This window comes from Coffea eugenioides, chromosome 7 (assembly GCF_003713205.1).
Source record: "Coffea eugenioides isolate CCC68of chromosome 7, Ceug_1.0, whole genome shotgun sequence".
In the NCBI taxonomy this organism is placed as follows: domain Eukaryota; kingdom Viridiplantae; phylum Streptophyta; class Magnoliopsida; order Gentianales; family Rubiaceae; genus Coffea; species Coffea eugenioides.
Window position 1 is genome coordinate 6,911,414 of NC_040041.1, and position 13,604 is coordinate 6,925,017.

The following is a 13,604-nucleotide window of genomic DNA, read 5'->3' on the forward strand; positions in this document are numbered from 1 at the left end:
ACTTTTTGGGACACTTTTTGGTCCATGGACAACAAAAGATGTTAACTAATGGTCTAAATGGCGCAAATAGTTCTTGAAATTTGGCACGAAATGTCTGTCTTTTGTTTACGAGCCGAATTTATCAGGCTCAGCTATCCAAAAAAAAAAAAAAGGGTTTAAGGGCAAATAATACCCCAAGTGTTGTAACTAAAATACACTTAGTCGTTTAGTCCTGAAGCTTTAGTTGGTGCAATTTTTAGTTCTCACATGTTTTATTTTTCAGTCATCTAAAAAATCATTTCCAACCCCTTTTGGGCATCCCACGTCGAAAGATCGTGGGGTCTTTATTCTGGATTTAAAGTCCTCAGTCGCACCTCCTGTCACCAATTGACTGGATGGTGTTGGTTTGTGGGTTTCCTTTAGACTGCCTTCTGAGCCGTTCTCTCGTTAACTGCTTGTGCGTGTGTATTTATTAGTTTTTGTATGTGTGTTCTTCGCCGTAAGGGAAAAAAAAGGACTAATTGAGGGATATTGATGGAAATATAAAAATCAATCAAACACGTCATACTTCCACTCTCCCATTTTATTTGACTTGATTTTCATTTTAGTTTGTCTCAAAAATTATTTTTCATAATCTACAAAAAAATGAGAAATGAAAAATGCTAGTGACAGTGCCACAAGCTCACACTACCAATTAATTCCACAGCAAAATATTAGTGACATGATAAAATGATAATTGTACCCTTTTGAAAACAGCATCAGTCTTTGATTAGTGAAGCGTATGGTCAATATTTCACAAGAAATCTACTGTAGAACTAAAATTTGTATTGTGACAATAATATCATTTGACAAATGAAAAGACCAGGATCCATGCATTAACTATTCATTCAATCCCCTCAAGGAGAATTAAAGTCATGTATCAATTAACAATTCATTAAATACTTAAAGAAACCCTTTCACAAACTAAAAATTCAAAAGCAACTAACAAATGTTGAATTTAAATTAAGTAATTTAGGGAGTATTAATTGAAAACTGTTTTGTCAGAAGTGACTGAAATTACATTTTTCAACTCACATTTTCCGATCACCTTCTTAACTCGTGCATATTAAATCGTTATAGTACATTTTTCTACAAAAACTCCTAAAATAACAATCCAAAAGGGAACCTAAGTTTTTTTAAGCAGCGCAGCGAAATAAGGGAAACATCGACATCGAAATCATGACAAGGTTCTTGTTGGTTGAAAAAAGCTCAAATGCAGTGAAGCATAAAAGTATCACATTTCACCACCATATACACTGTGTCATTTTCCTTTATTTTTCGGGCAAAATAAAGGACAGCGAGCTACACCATCCACTGTACATGGCAACAACCTACGTGTACATCTCTCTCATCCCATCTTAACTCACTAGACATACTTCGAAAATTTTCCTAGAATACATAGCAAGGTAGAGGCAAAGAATACTGATAGCCGTTTAAAACAGGAATCCGGTTAAAAAATGGAGATATGGTGAAAATTACCGCACTTCCACTCAGCTTGTGCCAGCAGCAGTGATTCTTTCATAGAACAAGATGTAGCCATGATCTGTGTTACTAGAGTATTCCTGAGCTGATCCAAAGAATGTCTGCACAGCAGATTCGTCAATCATTTCCACATTTTCATCGTCGAAGAACAACCAATGGTTGTGACTTTTCACAAGGCTGACGTAGTGTCCATGGTTGGGCCCACTCCCCACATGTACTACCACAGCAAACAGGGAATATTCAGCATCTGCATCCTCAACTGTATTACTCAACTTCAGTTCAAGTGGGAAGACAACGCGATATGATAATTTCTTGTACCGGCCCAACTGTTCAATATACTTGAATCTCTTTAAATGGATTACCAATATGTGAGGTGGCTTCTTAATTTTCATTCTCTTCTGGGCCTCCTGCAAGCTGCAAACGTTGAAAGGCACATTGCTTGGATGGTCAATGAGAAATTCCAGAAATTAAAGACTCACTTGTTCATTGAAAACTAACATCATCCTTTTCTCACAGCCGAAACTGTTAAAGACCAGAGTGTACTGATGCTCCTATCAAAACATACTAACATAAAAGTCAAGTAGACAGCCAATAACCATATGCATTCACAGACAAATAACCTCCACCACTTGCATTTCTTTGTTCTTGTTACGAAAGGGACTAAAAATTGTTAATCCCAGCAAACAGACTTCAAAAGAGCCACCTAATAGGAAGATCAACTAAGCATAGCTTTTTAACCAAGTTCAGCCTGCCAGGTTAAACGAGAACAGGAGCCTTGGCTGGATATGTCACAGTCCAGGTGATACACACTCTTCCAACATCTGAGCCAAATACATCAACTTGGCTTGTTGGACACTACATGTTTTTAGCATAAAAGGGCTTTCGCACTGACTCAAAGCAAGGGCAAGAGTTTTTACCTAGCTAAAAGAAGCTCAGCTCTACAAAGGTAGTTACTGACCGCAATTAGAATAATGAAAACAACCTCGGAGATGATAATAGACTTGCATGAAAATTCACAAGATTAGCTATATATAAACAAGATACTTAATTACATGTTTAAAAATTTAAGCTTCTCCAGCTAGAATCAACCATCATAATTAGCTCAAATGAATCTCAATTCTAACTACACTGAGATGGAGGGAGGTAGGGAAAACAACTTGTCAGGTTATGTTCACCAAAAAGACATCAACACAAAACTGAAAAAATGGCTTGCCTGCAGCACTTGTCACAAAAGAATTTGTCCTCCGCATTCAATGTCTCAGTTGAACTAAAATTCTTCAAGCAGCTTGTAATTGAACTGTTCTGTTCAATATCAAGGCTCAAGTCTAAAAAGGTTTCATCCCTTGCTGTAACTGTCTCACAACGCAGGCATCGTGTTTCATTTGTTAGTATTCCCTGTCCAAAGCAACCAGGAAAGGCAATTAGAGGCCAAGAAAGAGCAGAACAAAGATTTAATCAACCTAGTAATCACAAAAGCAATCCATCGTTCTTGTACATATTTAGTGTCAAGAACCTAAGAATCACAGCAGTAACACCAAAGGACCCCAGCTTTGAATGATATCCAGAATAATGTCTAGCCGGTATGATAGATAAAACGTTGTGATCAAATGAAAAATACCCTAGGCATGATTGCAGCCAATTTCCCCTCATAGGAAACTGACATACTACGGAAAGGAACAGAGTGAACTATAGGAGCTTAAGCCTAACAAAATTACCTGAAAATTCTTATGCACCCACGTGACAAGAGGCTCCTTTTGTGTGCCATTGGCATGATTACTCATTGGTCCATTTGCACCCTTTTCAGATGGTGATGAAGTTTCACCATCACTTTTTGCAGCTCGTGACTCTTTCTCTAATATGTCGACCAATTCATTCAATAAATAGTTCAGAAATTCATGGGCATCCTGGAAAAATTTTTAAAAAAAATGTACAGCATCAGAAGTGAAAAAGGAGAAAAATGAGGAACAGTGATTAGGCATGTTTGAAATACAAGGCATCAGTAAAAAAAGGGGATTCAAAATCACCAAAAATGTTCATGCAAATATACAGGGGCAGTTATTTTAGTCCAGCCACCAAATTGATCGAACATTGGAGTACTACAAAAGGCAGCCTAAATTGGGAGATAAACTTAACCTCACAAATCCAAAAATAAAATTCTTTTAAGGTGCATAAGAATATATATATATACACACATATATATGTGTGTGTATATATATATATATATATCTTAGCACTTGATTCCAAAAATAAAAATTGAAAATGCAAAAAAAGAAAGAAGATGTTAAGTATTAATCAATGAAAATAGAAGTATCCTCCTGTTCAACTTGCCTTCCTCAGCTGACTAGAGAAACAAACTATAGAGTGCACTCTGGCCGTTCAACAGCCCCCCCTCCCCGAAAACGCAAAAAAAACTTACAAACATATGGGCCTTAAAATTTCACATCAAGTGTCAGCAGCTGAAAACTACTTATATTTCTTAGCTGATTTTGCAATGAGCTACTGTCCTCCTAACTGCAGGAGCAACAAATGCAGTCAGTCAGTATCATAATTGAACTCTCCCTAAACTTTGAATTAATTCTCAATTACTACTTTATATGCAAATACTAATTGTACCTAGAAACTTAAGGTTTGCTGGCACCGTTGAGAACAATCTATTCTCCCAAAACTCAAGAACAAATCCTCCAACAGAACGAGCAAAAAAGAAAACAGACAGATAAATTAACACTTTAAAGTTCCCTCACAAATCCATCAAAACCACAAAACCTTGAGAACCCATTAATTCTCACACAGGTAACAGTGGTTTGCACACTTCAAAGATAGTATTCTCATCAGATTTAAATAACATGAGACATTATCCGTCATGAGCTTATGCATCATTAAAGAAAGAATGGAAGTGATGGCAGCAGATAGATTACCCGCTGGACTAATACAAGCACTGAACACGAACATGTTTCCATAACATCCATTTTCTAAAGGAAATTATTACCATTGATTAAATTCATGCATTCAAGGGTTAATATGTCAAGGAATGGTAACACATTCTGACATGGTTGCAACTTTTACCTACTTCAAAATTTGTTAATCCAGCATTGCTATGGTCAGTACTGAAGGCCACAAAAAAAAATTAATAAAATTATCATTACATTTAAAGTCGAAGATTGTCAATTCAATTTCTGGAATTGCTGTATAATGTCATCATCTCAATTCCACTGCTACTAAAGGTGCTGCTGTAGTTTACTAAAATATTTTCAGAGATAAAGTTGTCCACTTTGAATTACTTATGATAAATGAATTACTTTGATAAAGTTATCTTTTCAAAGATAATGAATTACTTGCAAGTCATCATACCTGGTGCATATAGCTGCGAAAGATCTCATTTTGCCTTTTGAGTCTCTGTACAAAGCGTTTTGGAGCAATCACACCAGTTTTCTTCTTCTGTGAGCTAATCTATAAATCGAAACAGGAATACATCAGAAGCAATAAAGTGAGAAGATGTGCTTTAGCATATTCCTCAATACAATGGGTGCTCCAGATGGATGCATGTTTTGTTCTCAGAGGATTAAGGCAACATATACTCTCTCTTTCTCTAGAAACAAGATTGAGCATTAATTATCTATATTTTACCAGCATTGTCAAAATGACAGTCCAAGAACATATAATCAACTATCTTGTGCCTCATGCATGCCAGAGGAATTCATGACGCAGAGAAATATCAATTAAAAATCTTGAAAGTTGACATTGTCATCCATACAAAAATGATCATCTCATTACTGGTGCAGCAAACTAGTATTAAAATTAGTCCAAAATTTAAAGAGACACATTTTAACAATTTTACATCACACCAGCAGATAAAAGTGAAGTAGTAAACTATATAAAACAGTATTGCACATGACCACATTAACCCTTCTGATTGGCTGGAAAACCAAGCAACTTGATCAGGGAATATCACAACAATAATCAGAATAGTCCTTTCAGATAAAAAGGGAATTGGACTCATTCATACTAAAACTAGAAAACCAGAGGATGGGTAGAAAGACGATCAGAAGAATCACTGAACACCACAAGCACAATAGCTTCCAAACTTGGACCCACTATCAATTACCATACATGTACCAAATAGAACTTTCATAATTATCCAATCCTCTTTCACTTCCCTGATAACTACATGCCCAGTACTAATGTAAGCACAAATTATCTTCCCATGAAATTGCTTTTATTATCCAAATTAGATTGCCCTCAGTAAAAACTGCTAAAGAAGATTATGCTATAGTACTAAAACAGCAGTACAGCCTCCAAACTAACGTAAATAAGGTCTTCTGTTTCTTTTACAATAAATTAGCTTAAAAAATTCAACAATCTCTGTTGCCTCCCTCGATCTTTGGTTCAAGAAACTATAACTAACACAGAGTAGTAATCCACATAAGCATGAAGGTCTATTACAAGCTCATTGCACTTAAAGCTACATGTCAACTAACACCACAATTATGATTCAAGAAAAACATTAAGTTATGCACCTGCATAAATAGGTCAGCTAGGCATGTCAACAGATTTTCTTCTGCATCTGCCAAGGTTTTGTTATTCGAATAATAATCTATCAACTGTTCCCGAAACGGAACGCAAAAATAAAGTGCCTGCCACCAAAAAAAAATCATAACTTTGCAAAAATTGCAACAGCATACTACAAAATCAACCAAAGAAAAAAAGGGGGAAAAAAAACCTGAAGGACGCTATTGCAATAGCAAGTATTCCCAAAATTCTCTAAGCCAAAATATCGTTCGCCTTCGGGAAACTGGTCACCCAGAGCCTTCTCCAGCTTGGAACCCGCCGCCCCCATTTGAAAATTCCAGAATTTTCTTTTCTTCACACCATTAGAACTTTTCTTCTCAAATCCATAACTAGATCAAATTTTTTTTCTTTTCCAATCTTCTTCCACTGCTCTATCCCCTCGTCTCTGTTAGCTAGCTCCGGGGATTAGGGTTTGGGTCAGAAACCTTGCAGACTTTAGAGAAAGATGATGATGATAACTAGAGAAATTTAATGGGCAACAAAATGAGGGCTCTCTCTCTCTCTTTTCCTTCTCTTTTGATGCGATGGAGAAATAGGGGAAATGAGATGATGAAGAAGAAGTTTTTGATGAGTCGATGATTTTTTTTTTTTTTTTTTTTGGGGTGCACAATATAAAGATGTTGGTCTAAAAAAGGGAAAATAAGTAAAACTAGGATGGCGAGTTTGGATATTTGCTAATGGTAAAATTTTCCCTTTTGTGTGTGTGTGTGTGTGTGTGTGTGTGTGTGGAACAAATTTCTTTTTACTGTTTTCAGTGTTTGAAAATTGAAATTTCAAATTTGATTCATTTGGATAGAAGTTTATTTGGATGCTTTATTTGAAATAATTACTGTATTATTTTTTGTGATGTGATCTATGTGAGATAAAAAGATGATTGGAATTTGTGAAGTAAATTATTTTTTTTAAATTATCTCAATCCGTTATACTTGTTTGGATAGAGTATTATTTGAAACAATTACTGTAGCACTTTTTGTAATATGATACGTGTGAAATAAAAATGTAGTTTAAAATATAAAAGGTGGGTTGAAAAATGTGTTTATGATACAAACGAAACATTATTTGAAATAATTTGATATCCAAACAAACCTCTCTCCGATCTTATCTCCACATCTAGTTAGATTTGAATAGATTGTGTCATTCCTTTTTTTTTGTTTTGAAGAATAAGAAGAAGAAGGATTTGTTTGGATAGAGTATTATTTGAAATATTATTTGAAATAATTACTGTAATACTTTTTGTGATTTGATGTATGTGAGATAAAAAGGTGGTTAGAAATATAAAAAGTTGGATTGAGAAATGTATTTCAATTTGAAAATTGAAAATTGAAATATCAAATTTGATTTGTTTGAATAGAAGTTTATTTGGATGATTTATTTGAAATAATTACTGTATCACTTTTTGTGATTTGATCTATGTGAGATAAAAAGGTGATTGGAATGTGTGAAGTAAATTATTTTTTCTTAAATCATCTTAATCCAACATACTTGTTTGGATAGAGTATTATTTGAAATAATTACTGTAGCATTTTTTATGATATGATATGTGTGAGATAAAAATGTAGTTAAAAATATAAAATGTGGGTTAAAAAATGTGTTTATGATACAAATGAAACATTAATATTTGAAATAATTTGATATCCAAACAAACCTCTCTCCGATCTTATCTCCACATCTAGTTAGATTTGAATAGATTGTGTCATTCTTTTTTTTTTTTTTAAGAATAAGAAGAAGAAGAGATATATATATATATATTTGTGTTTGTTTGGATAGAGTATTATTTGAAATATTATTTGGAATAATTACTGTAATAATTTTTATGATGTGATAGATGTAACATAAAAAGGTGGTTAGAAATATAAAAAGTTGGGTTTATAATGCAAACGAAATATTATTTGAAATAATATGGTATCCAAACAAACCTAACAATCATATTAATGTTGTTTTTTTGGCATGGAAAAGAAATTTCTTATGCGCATCAATTTTGTATATTATAATTTGGATCAAACTATAAATTCAGAAAACAATTGCGTGTAGTGTTCTACTGTTGAAACAATTTAGGAATATGTGTGATGTAAACACTTATTAATGTATTCAGATCAATGATTCAACTCCTAAACTTAACAGAAGAAAAATAAAATAGCTCAACGTATACCTTGAATAGTTGAAAAAATCATATTTGGCTAATTGTGGATAATTGAGACAAAAAATTAGGTCAATTTCATTCTTTTTAAAAATTGAAAAGTAATTTTTAATCATCTAAACTGGGGCTTCACAAATCGAAATAGAAAGGGAAAAACTTCCTCAAAGTAAAAAGCATGTTGTAGTGGCAAACACTTCACTTGAAACATTCCGTGAATATCATTTCTCTTTATGCTTTAATTTTTTTTTAACAATTTGTTATCAATTATACACCTTGGAAATCCAGTTCTTCCTCGGGCCTTGAGTAAATATGAACCTGCAGATCAAAACTCGGGGCTGGTTTGGTATTTCTAGAAATTTTTTTTTATTTGCAGAATCAACGTATTTTTAATTACTTTTTTATTTTATATATATCACATTAAAAAAAGTATTATAATATTTTTTTAAAAAAATTAATTAAATAATCTGCTATGCAAAGACACTTGATATATTGTTGAGACTTTATAATTAGATTAGACATATTAAAAGGCTTGGAAAAAAAAACCAAAATTGAATTTAATATTTACAATACTAAGAAACAACACAAGAAGAAATTTTAAAAAGCACTATATGATTGTACCCACCACTAGCACTATTGCCTGTCTGCACTCATTTATTTAAATATATCGTTATCATCAATCATCACCTTTGTTTCAAATATTCATCATGACTCGACTGACTGACTGCCCATTTTTCATTTTCCTTTTTTTTCTTTCTGCACTTTCTGCAGTTTCTTCTATTGAAATCTAAGTCACGACGACTGGGAAATGACTCCAACTGAAGGAGTAAAATATGATACAGCTTCTAAACCGCACTTTCTTCTATTTGAATACAGTACTACTAACAACAATCATACTCCACTGTAAGAGTCGAGACGTAAGTAAGAGGTTATTCATTTCTGCCTTTTTTTTTTTTAAATATGATCACATCCCTACTGGAAAAAAATTAATAAAAAAAAACAATCGTACTTCCATTGATATAATTTTTTTCTCTTTCTTTGTCTTCGATGGTAAGTAAATATTTTGCCGACTTTTGACTCTTTTTGTTGAGTTTGTCAATGAGCATGATGAGATTTTAAAAAATATATTGCATGGAGACTACTTTGACTTTGTTGCATGGAGAGGAAATTTGGGGGTGGAAGAAGTTAAATTCATCAGCCAATCCTAAGACTGTTGCCAATTGAATCTACGTACGTAGATTTTGTTCACCATGTCAAATTTAAAATTAACATTTGGCATGAGACCTTTTCTCAATACAACAACCACTCCAGTAAGTAGGCAACGTCAGTCATTCACAACTCAAAAAGGCCCCAAAAAAAAGTGACAGTGACCGACTAGCAGTAGTAAATACCAGTTAGTATTACAATTCCAATCTTTCACTTATTTTTTTTTTTATTTTTAATCTTATGCACTCGCATTTTTATTAATTATTAATGGCACTGTAATACAACTCTTATTTCGTCAAGGAAAAAAAAAACCCACAATTATTTATTACTAGTACATGTTTAAAATAACACAGTAAAAAGAAAGCTAAATAGCAGCATCTCTCAATGCAACCACAGAGGCTCAATAAAATCACCCTTCAACTTATCACCGACTGTTTCACTCCCCTTCAAATTCAATCTTCCCATGTCCAATTCCGCGTCACCACCCGTCGGATACCAGGCTGGCGTCCCATTCTCGTATCCATTCCATGTCAGCCTCCTCAACCCGGTTCCGTCCAATCTCACCATATATAAGTCTCCGTACGGCTGAAATTGATTCGGCAACGACACCGGCTCCGCCGTAATGCCACCCAAGTTGGCCGTGAATAACAACCACTCACAATCCGCGCTCCAACAAACGTGGTTCAATCTCTCCCGATCCAATCCGCCCGAACCCTCGTTACCCGCTATGCGGATCCTCCGAAGACCCGACCCGTCCTGCCCAATAACATATATGCTAAAATGCTCCACGTCATCCGGATTATGCATGTTTGAAGAGAACGCAATCCATTTCCCATCGGGCGACCAGCTAGGCATGGTGTCGATCCACGGTCCATCCGTTAATCGACGGATACTCCCGCCGTTAAATTCTCCGTTAACGGCATCGACGATGTACAAATTCTTATGCCCGGAGCGGCCCGAACGGAAGGCGATAAATTTTCCGTCAGGCGAACAGGAAGGAAATGCATTATTCCCTGTATCCTCATTGGTCAGAATTTTGATGTCAACCGGAATTTCTGCGTCGTGATCGGCGGTTAGATTTGCTGGATCAAATGTGACTCGTGCAATCTGGACCGTCGTCCTGGATGACTGGAAAATTGGCCCGATTGACGTGAAGATCACGTTTTTTTCAACAGGGCTCCATGACAGGTAAAATGTCACACGGTTTCTGAATAGAGCCCATCTTTTTGAACCGTCCGATTTGATGACTTTCAAGCCGGAATTAGCTTCGAAGTCGGGGTTGTAGGCTATGAATTCGCCCGACGGTGAAAACGTAGGGAAATTACCGTTTAACCTCAACATTTCCAGCCCTTTTATTGGAGAGGATACTTTTTCGAGGAAAGGGACGATTGACTCGCCGGGTTGAGCTGACTCGCCTCGGAATCGGTGGTATCCGAGAAAAGTAGAGTCCGGAGAGAAAAACGGGTTGTAGCAATGGAATTTCGGGCTTAATGTTTCAGTCACTGGGTAAAATGATTTGGATTCAGCATCAAAGATTTCAATTTGGCGGTAGCTTTTCCCCCTCCGACGGGTGGCCACGGCGAGTTTCTTGGCGTTATGCATGGCTGCAGGCGTGAAGCAGTGGACACCAGCAGGGGTGACCCGGACAGGTAAATACGGGGCATCGGAGAGGTCAGAATTTTGGGGCAGATCGACCCGGTAAATGCTCCACCATCCATCGTCTGATTGGCGGTGGAAATAGATGGTGGAGTCACCCGACCAGGTTGGCCAGCCACCGTGCTGGCAGACCGTAACTCGGGCGTTCTGGTCTGATTCTGGAAAAACAACAATATCCGTTTGTAGCTCGTGAAACTCACCGCCCCAATCACGAGACCCATATGAAGCCACGGCGACAAACTTCCCGCTTTGAGAAACGGATGGGCTGTAATCAGCCACACCAGGCGGCGTCAACCGCCGTACTTTCTTATCATCCAGCCGGGTCGAGTACAAAGCCGACCAGCTCTTAAACAGCTTATCGGGCTCTTCATGAGCCGAAATGAAGTAGGCCCGTTGATTCTTGATAACGGGACGATCATGGAACAGGCTTTCGGGAGGGGACGGGACGAGCTCCGGTTCCGAGAGCTCGGGTTTGGAAAGGTAGATCCTAGGAGAACCGGACCTTTCGGAGACGAAAACGAGGCTCTCCTCGTTTTCGTCCAGGAACTGGCCATTAAAGTTAACGGAGACACCGTCAGTGAGGCGGCGCTGGGTGAGGTTCGGAAGCTTGACAGAGAAGATATCGAAGCCGTACTGGGTTACTCCGACGGTGGAGAAGACGATGGTTCCAGATGGGTCCATGGAAAAGTTGGAGGGTTTGAGGTAAACTAAGGGGGAGTGGAGTGGAAAGGTGGTGGTTGCGATCGTGAAGAGAGAATTTATATGGGAAGGATAGATCATGCGCATGGGATGACGTCGTTTATGGTGGTTGAGGAATTGAGTTCGAGGGCAGGGCCACATACACAGAGAAGAAGAGAATAGATGACGGAGGCTTCCTGGCATTTTGGGTCTTCATCACTCATCAGTCTACTTTCTGGACCGTCGGTCTCGGATTTATTGCTATATTAATAATAATAATGTTGCTTTGTCCATTCGCCACAAAAGGATAGATAGATCAATAATAAAATATGTTTTCCTTTTCTCTTGGATTGAAGATTTTCGGATAAATGGCATTCAAGTTGCTATGCAATTCAAATTGAAACTTCGAAGAAAGTTTGTTTGTGCTGACATTTATTACTGAGTCGTGACCAGTGTTTTTGGCGAAATGTGAAAGGAATCAATTCTAACATTAATGTGTGTGAAGGCGAAATGTGAAAAGAATCAAAACTTCAATCTCTCAATGCCTGAGGTCAACCTTGTATATATATATATATATATGTATGTATGTATGTAGATAAGAAGATATGTTATACAAATCTACACTGAGGGTCCAGATTGAGGATTTCTTTTGCCTGTTTTTTGGAATGTTAGAATGACGAGTTTTCTAATTGTTGTCATCTGTAAGAAGAAAAACGTGGAAGTCATGGTAGTAGAACCCATGACTTAGGTCCCGTTTGGATTGCATTTTTCGTCATTTTTCATGAAAAAATTACTGTAGCGATTTGATGTATGTGAGGAAAAAAGGTAATAAAGAAATGTGTTCACGGAAAATGATAAAATTTTTCTACGGAAAACAGCAATCCAAGCAAGGCCTTATCTTTTGGTATAATAAGATGATGGAATACAAGTTGTTATAGAATTCGAATTGAAACTCTGAAACCTTGAAGAAACTTTGTCGTTATATTTTCCCCCCATTTTTTTTTTTAATGTTAGAATGAGGAGTTTTCTTAATTGTTGTCACCTAGAGTTGCAGACGTATCCGAATCGAGTTGATCTTTAGGCTAATCCAGTCGAATCTTAACTCAATATTACCAAGTTCGAACTTGAACTAGATTTTAAATTCGACGCGAGTCGAGGTCGAATTCGAGTAAAAAAAAAATTTTAAAAATCATTCTATTTTTTAAAAATGAATAAAATAATAAATTTTCTTTAACAAATAATTAACTATTAAAAATATATATGTAATTTTACTATTAAAATAAAAATTATATATATATAATCAAGTGACTCGTTAACTAATGAGCTGAGTTCTTTTGTGCTCGAATCAAGGCTTGATCGAATTGGCTCACAACTCACAAGCACTCATGAGCGACTTAATTCGTTTGCAGGTCTACTGTCATATCATCTGTAAGTAAAATCATGAAATCCGGGTAATAAAACCAAGAGAAACAATCTTATGGTATGAGGTGATGAAATACAAGTTATCATACAATTCGAATTGAAACTCTGGAACTTTAAATAAACTTTTGTCGTTATGTTTATTCAAAATTTTTATACTAAACAACATACGATTCAAATGATAAAAATAAATTAAAAGATGGTTCACCTCATTGATTATAGAGATTTACATGTTTGTTTCTATTGTTTAAGAGTATTATGAACTTTTTATAGTTGGACTCGTATTTATTACTGAGTCGTGGCTTAGGGTTTTGAATATAAATGTATAACGCTAATGTGAAAAGAATCAAATACTTCAATCTCAAAGCCTCAACTCAACCTTAAATGCGTGGATCACAAGATATACTGTACAATCAAAAACTATTACACCGATACAAAGAATTTT

At 36.0% G+C, this 13,604-nt stretch overlaps 2 protein-coding genes across 2 annotated transcripts; both read right to left on the reverse strand.

Annotated features, from left to right (window-relative positions):
- Nucleotides 1-1,192: 1,192 nt before the first annotated feature.
- Nucleotides 1,193-6,619, reverse strand: LOC113778379 (ubiquitin carboxyl-terminal hydrolase 4). The gene is made up of 6 exons (XM_027323777.1): nucleotides 6,218-6,619; nucleotides 6,015-6,131; nucleotides 4,849-4,947; nucleotides 3,216-3,404; nucleotides 2,714-2,895; nucleotides 1,193-1,914 (listed from the first exon to the last, which is right to left on the reverse strand). The coding sequence occupies exons 1-6, from the start codon at nucleotides 6,332-6,334 to the stop codon at nucleotides 1,509-1,511; spliced, it is 1,110 nt and encodes a 369-aa protein (XP_027179578.1). The 5' UTR covers nucleotides 6,335-6,619; the 3' UTR covers nucleotides 1,193-1,508.
- Nucleotides 6,620-9,609: 2,990 nt separating this feature from the next.
- Nucleotides 9,610-11,974, reverse strand: LOC113778378. Its single transcript, XM_027323776.1, has one exon. The coding sequence runs from the start codon at nucleotides 11,942-11,944 to the stop codon at nucleotides 9,788-9,790; it is 2,157 nt and encodes a 718-aa protein (XP_027179577.1). The 5' UTR covers nucleotides 11,945-11,974; the 3' UTR covers nucleotides 9,610-9,787.
- Between the last annotated feature and the right edge of the window lie 1,630 nt (nucleotides 11,975-13,604).

Coding starts and splice junctions, on each gene's coding strand:
- LOC113778379 (XM_027323777.1), bottom strand. CDS start 6,334: ATGGGGGCGGCGGGTTCCAAGCTGGAGAAGGCTCTGGGTGACCAGTTT. Junction 6,132..6,217: donor ATTGCAATAGCGTCCTTCAG/GTTTTTTTTCCC, acceptor TTTTGGTGGCAG/GCACTTTATTTTTGCGTTCC. Junction 1,915..2,713: donor TTTTGTGACAAGTGCTGCAG/GCAAGCCATTTT, acceptor CAACGTTTGCAG/CTTGCAGGAGGCCCAGAAGA.
- LOC113778378 (XM_027323776.1), bottom strand. CDS start 11,944: ATGCCAGGAAGCCTCCGTCATCTATTCTCTTCTTCTCTGTGTATGTGG.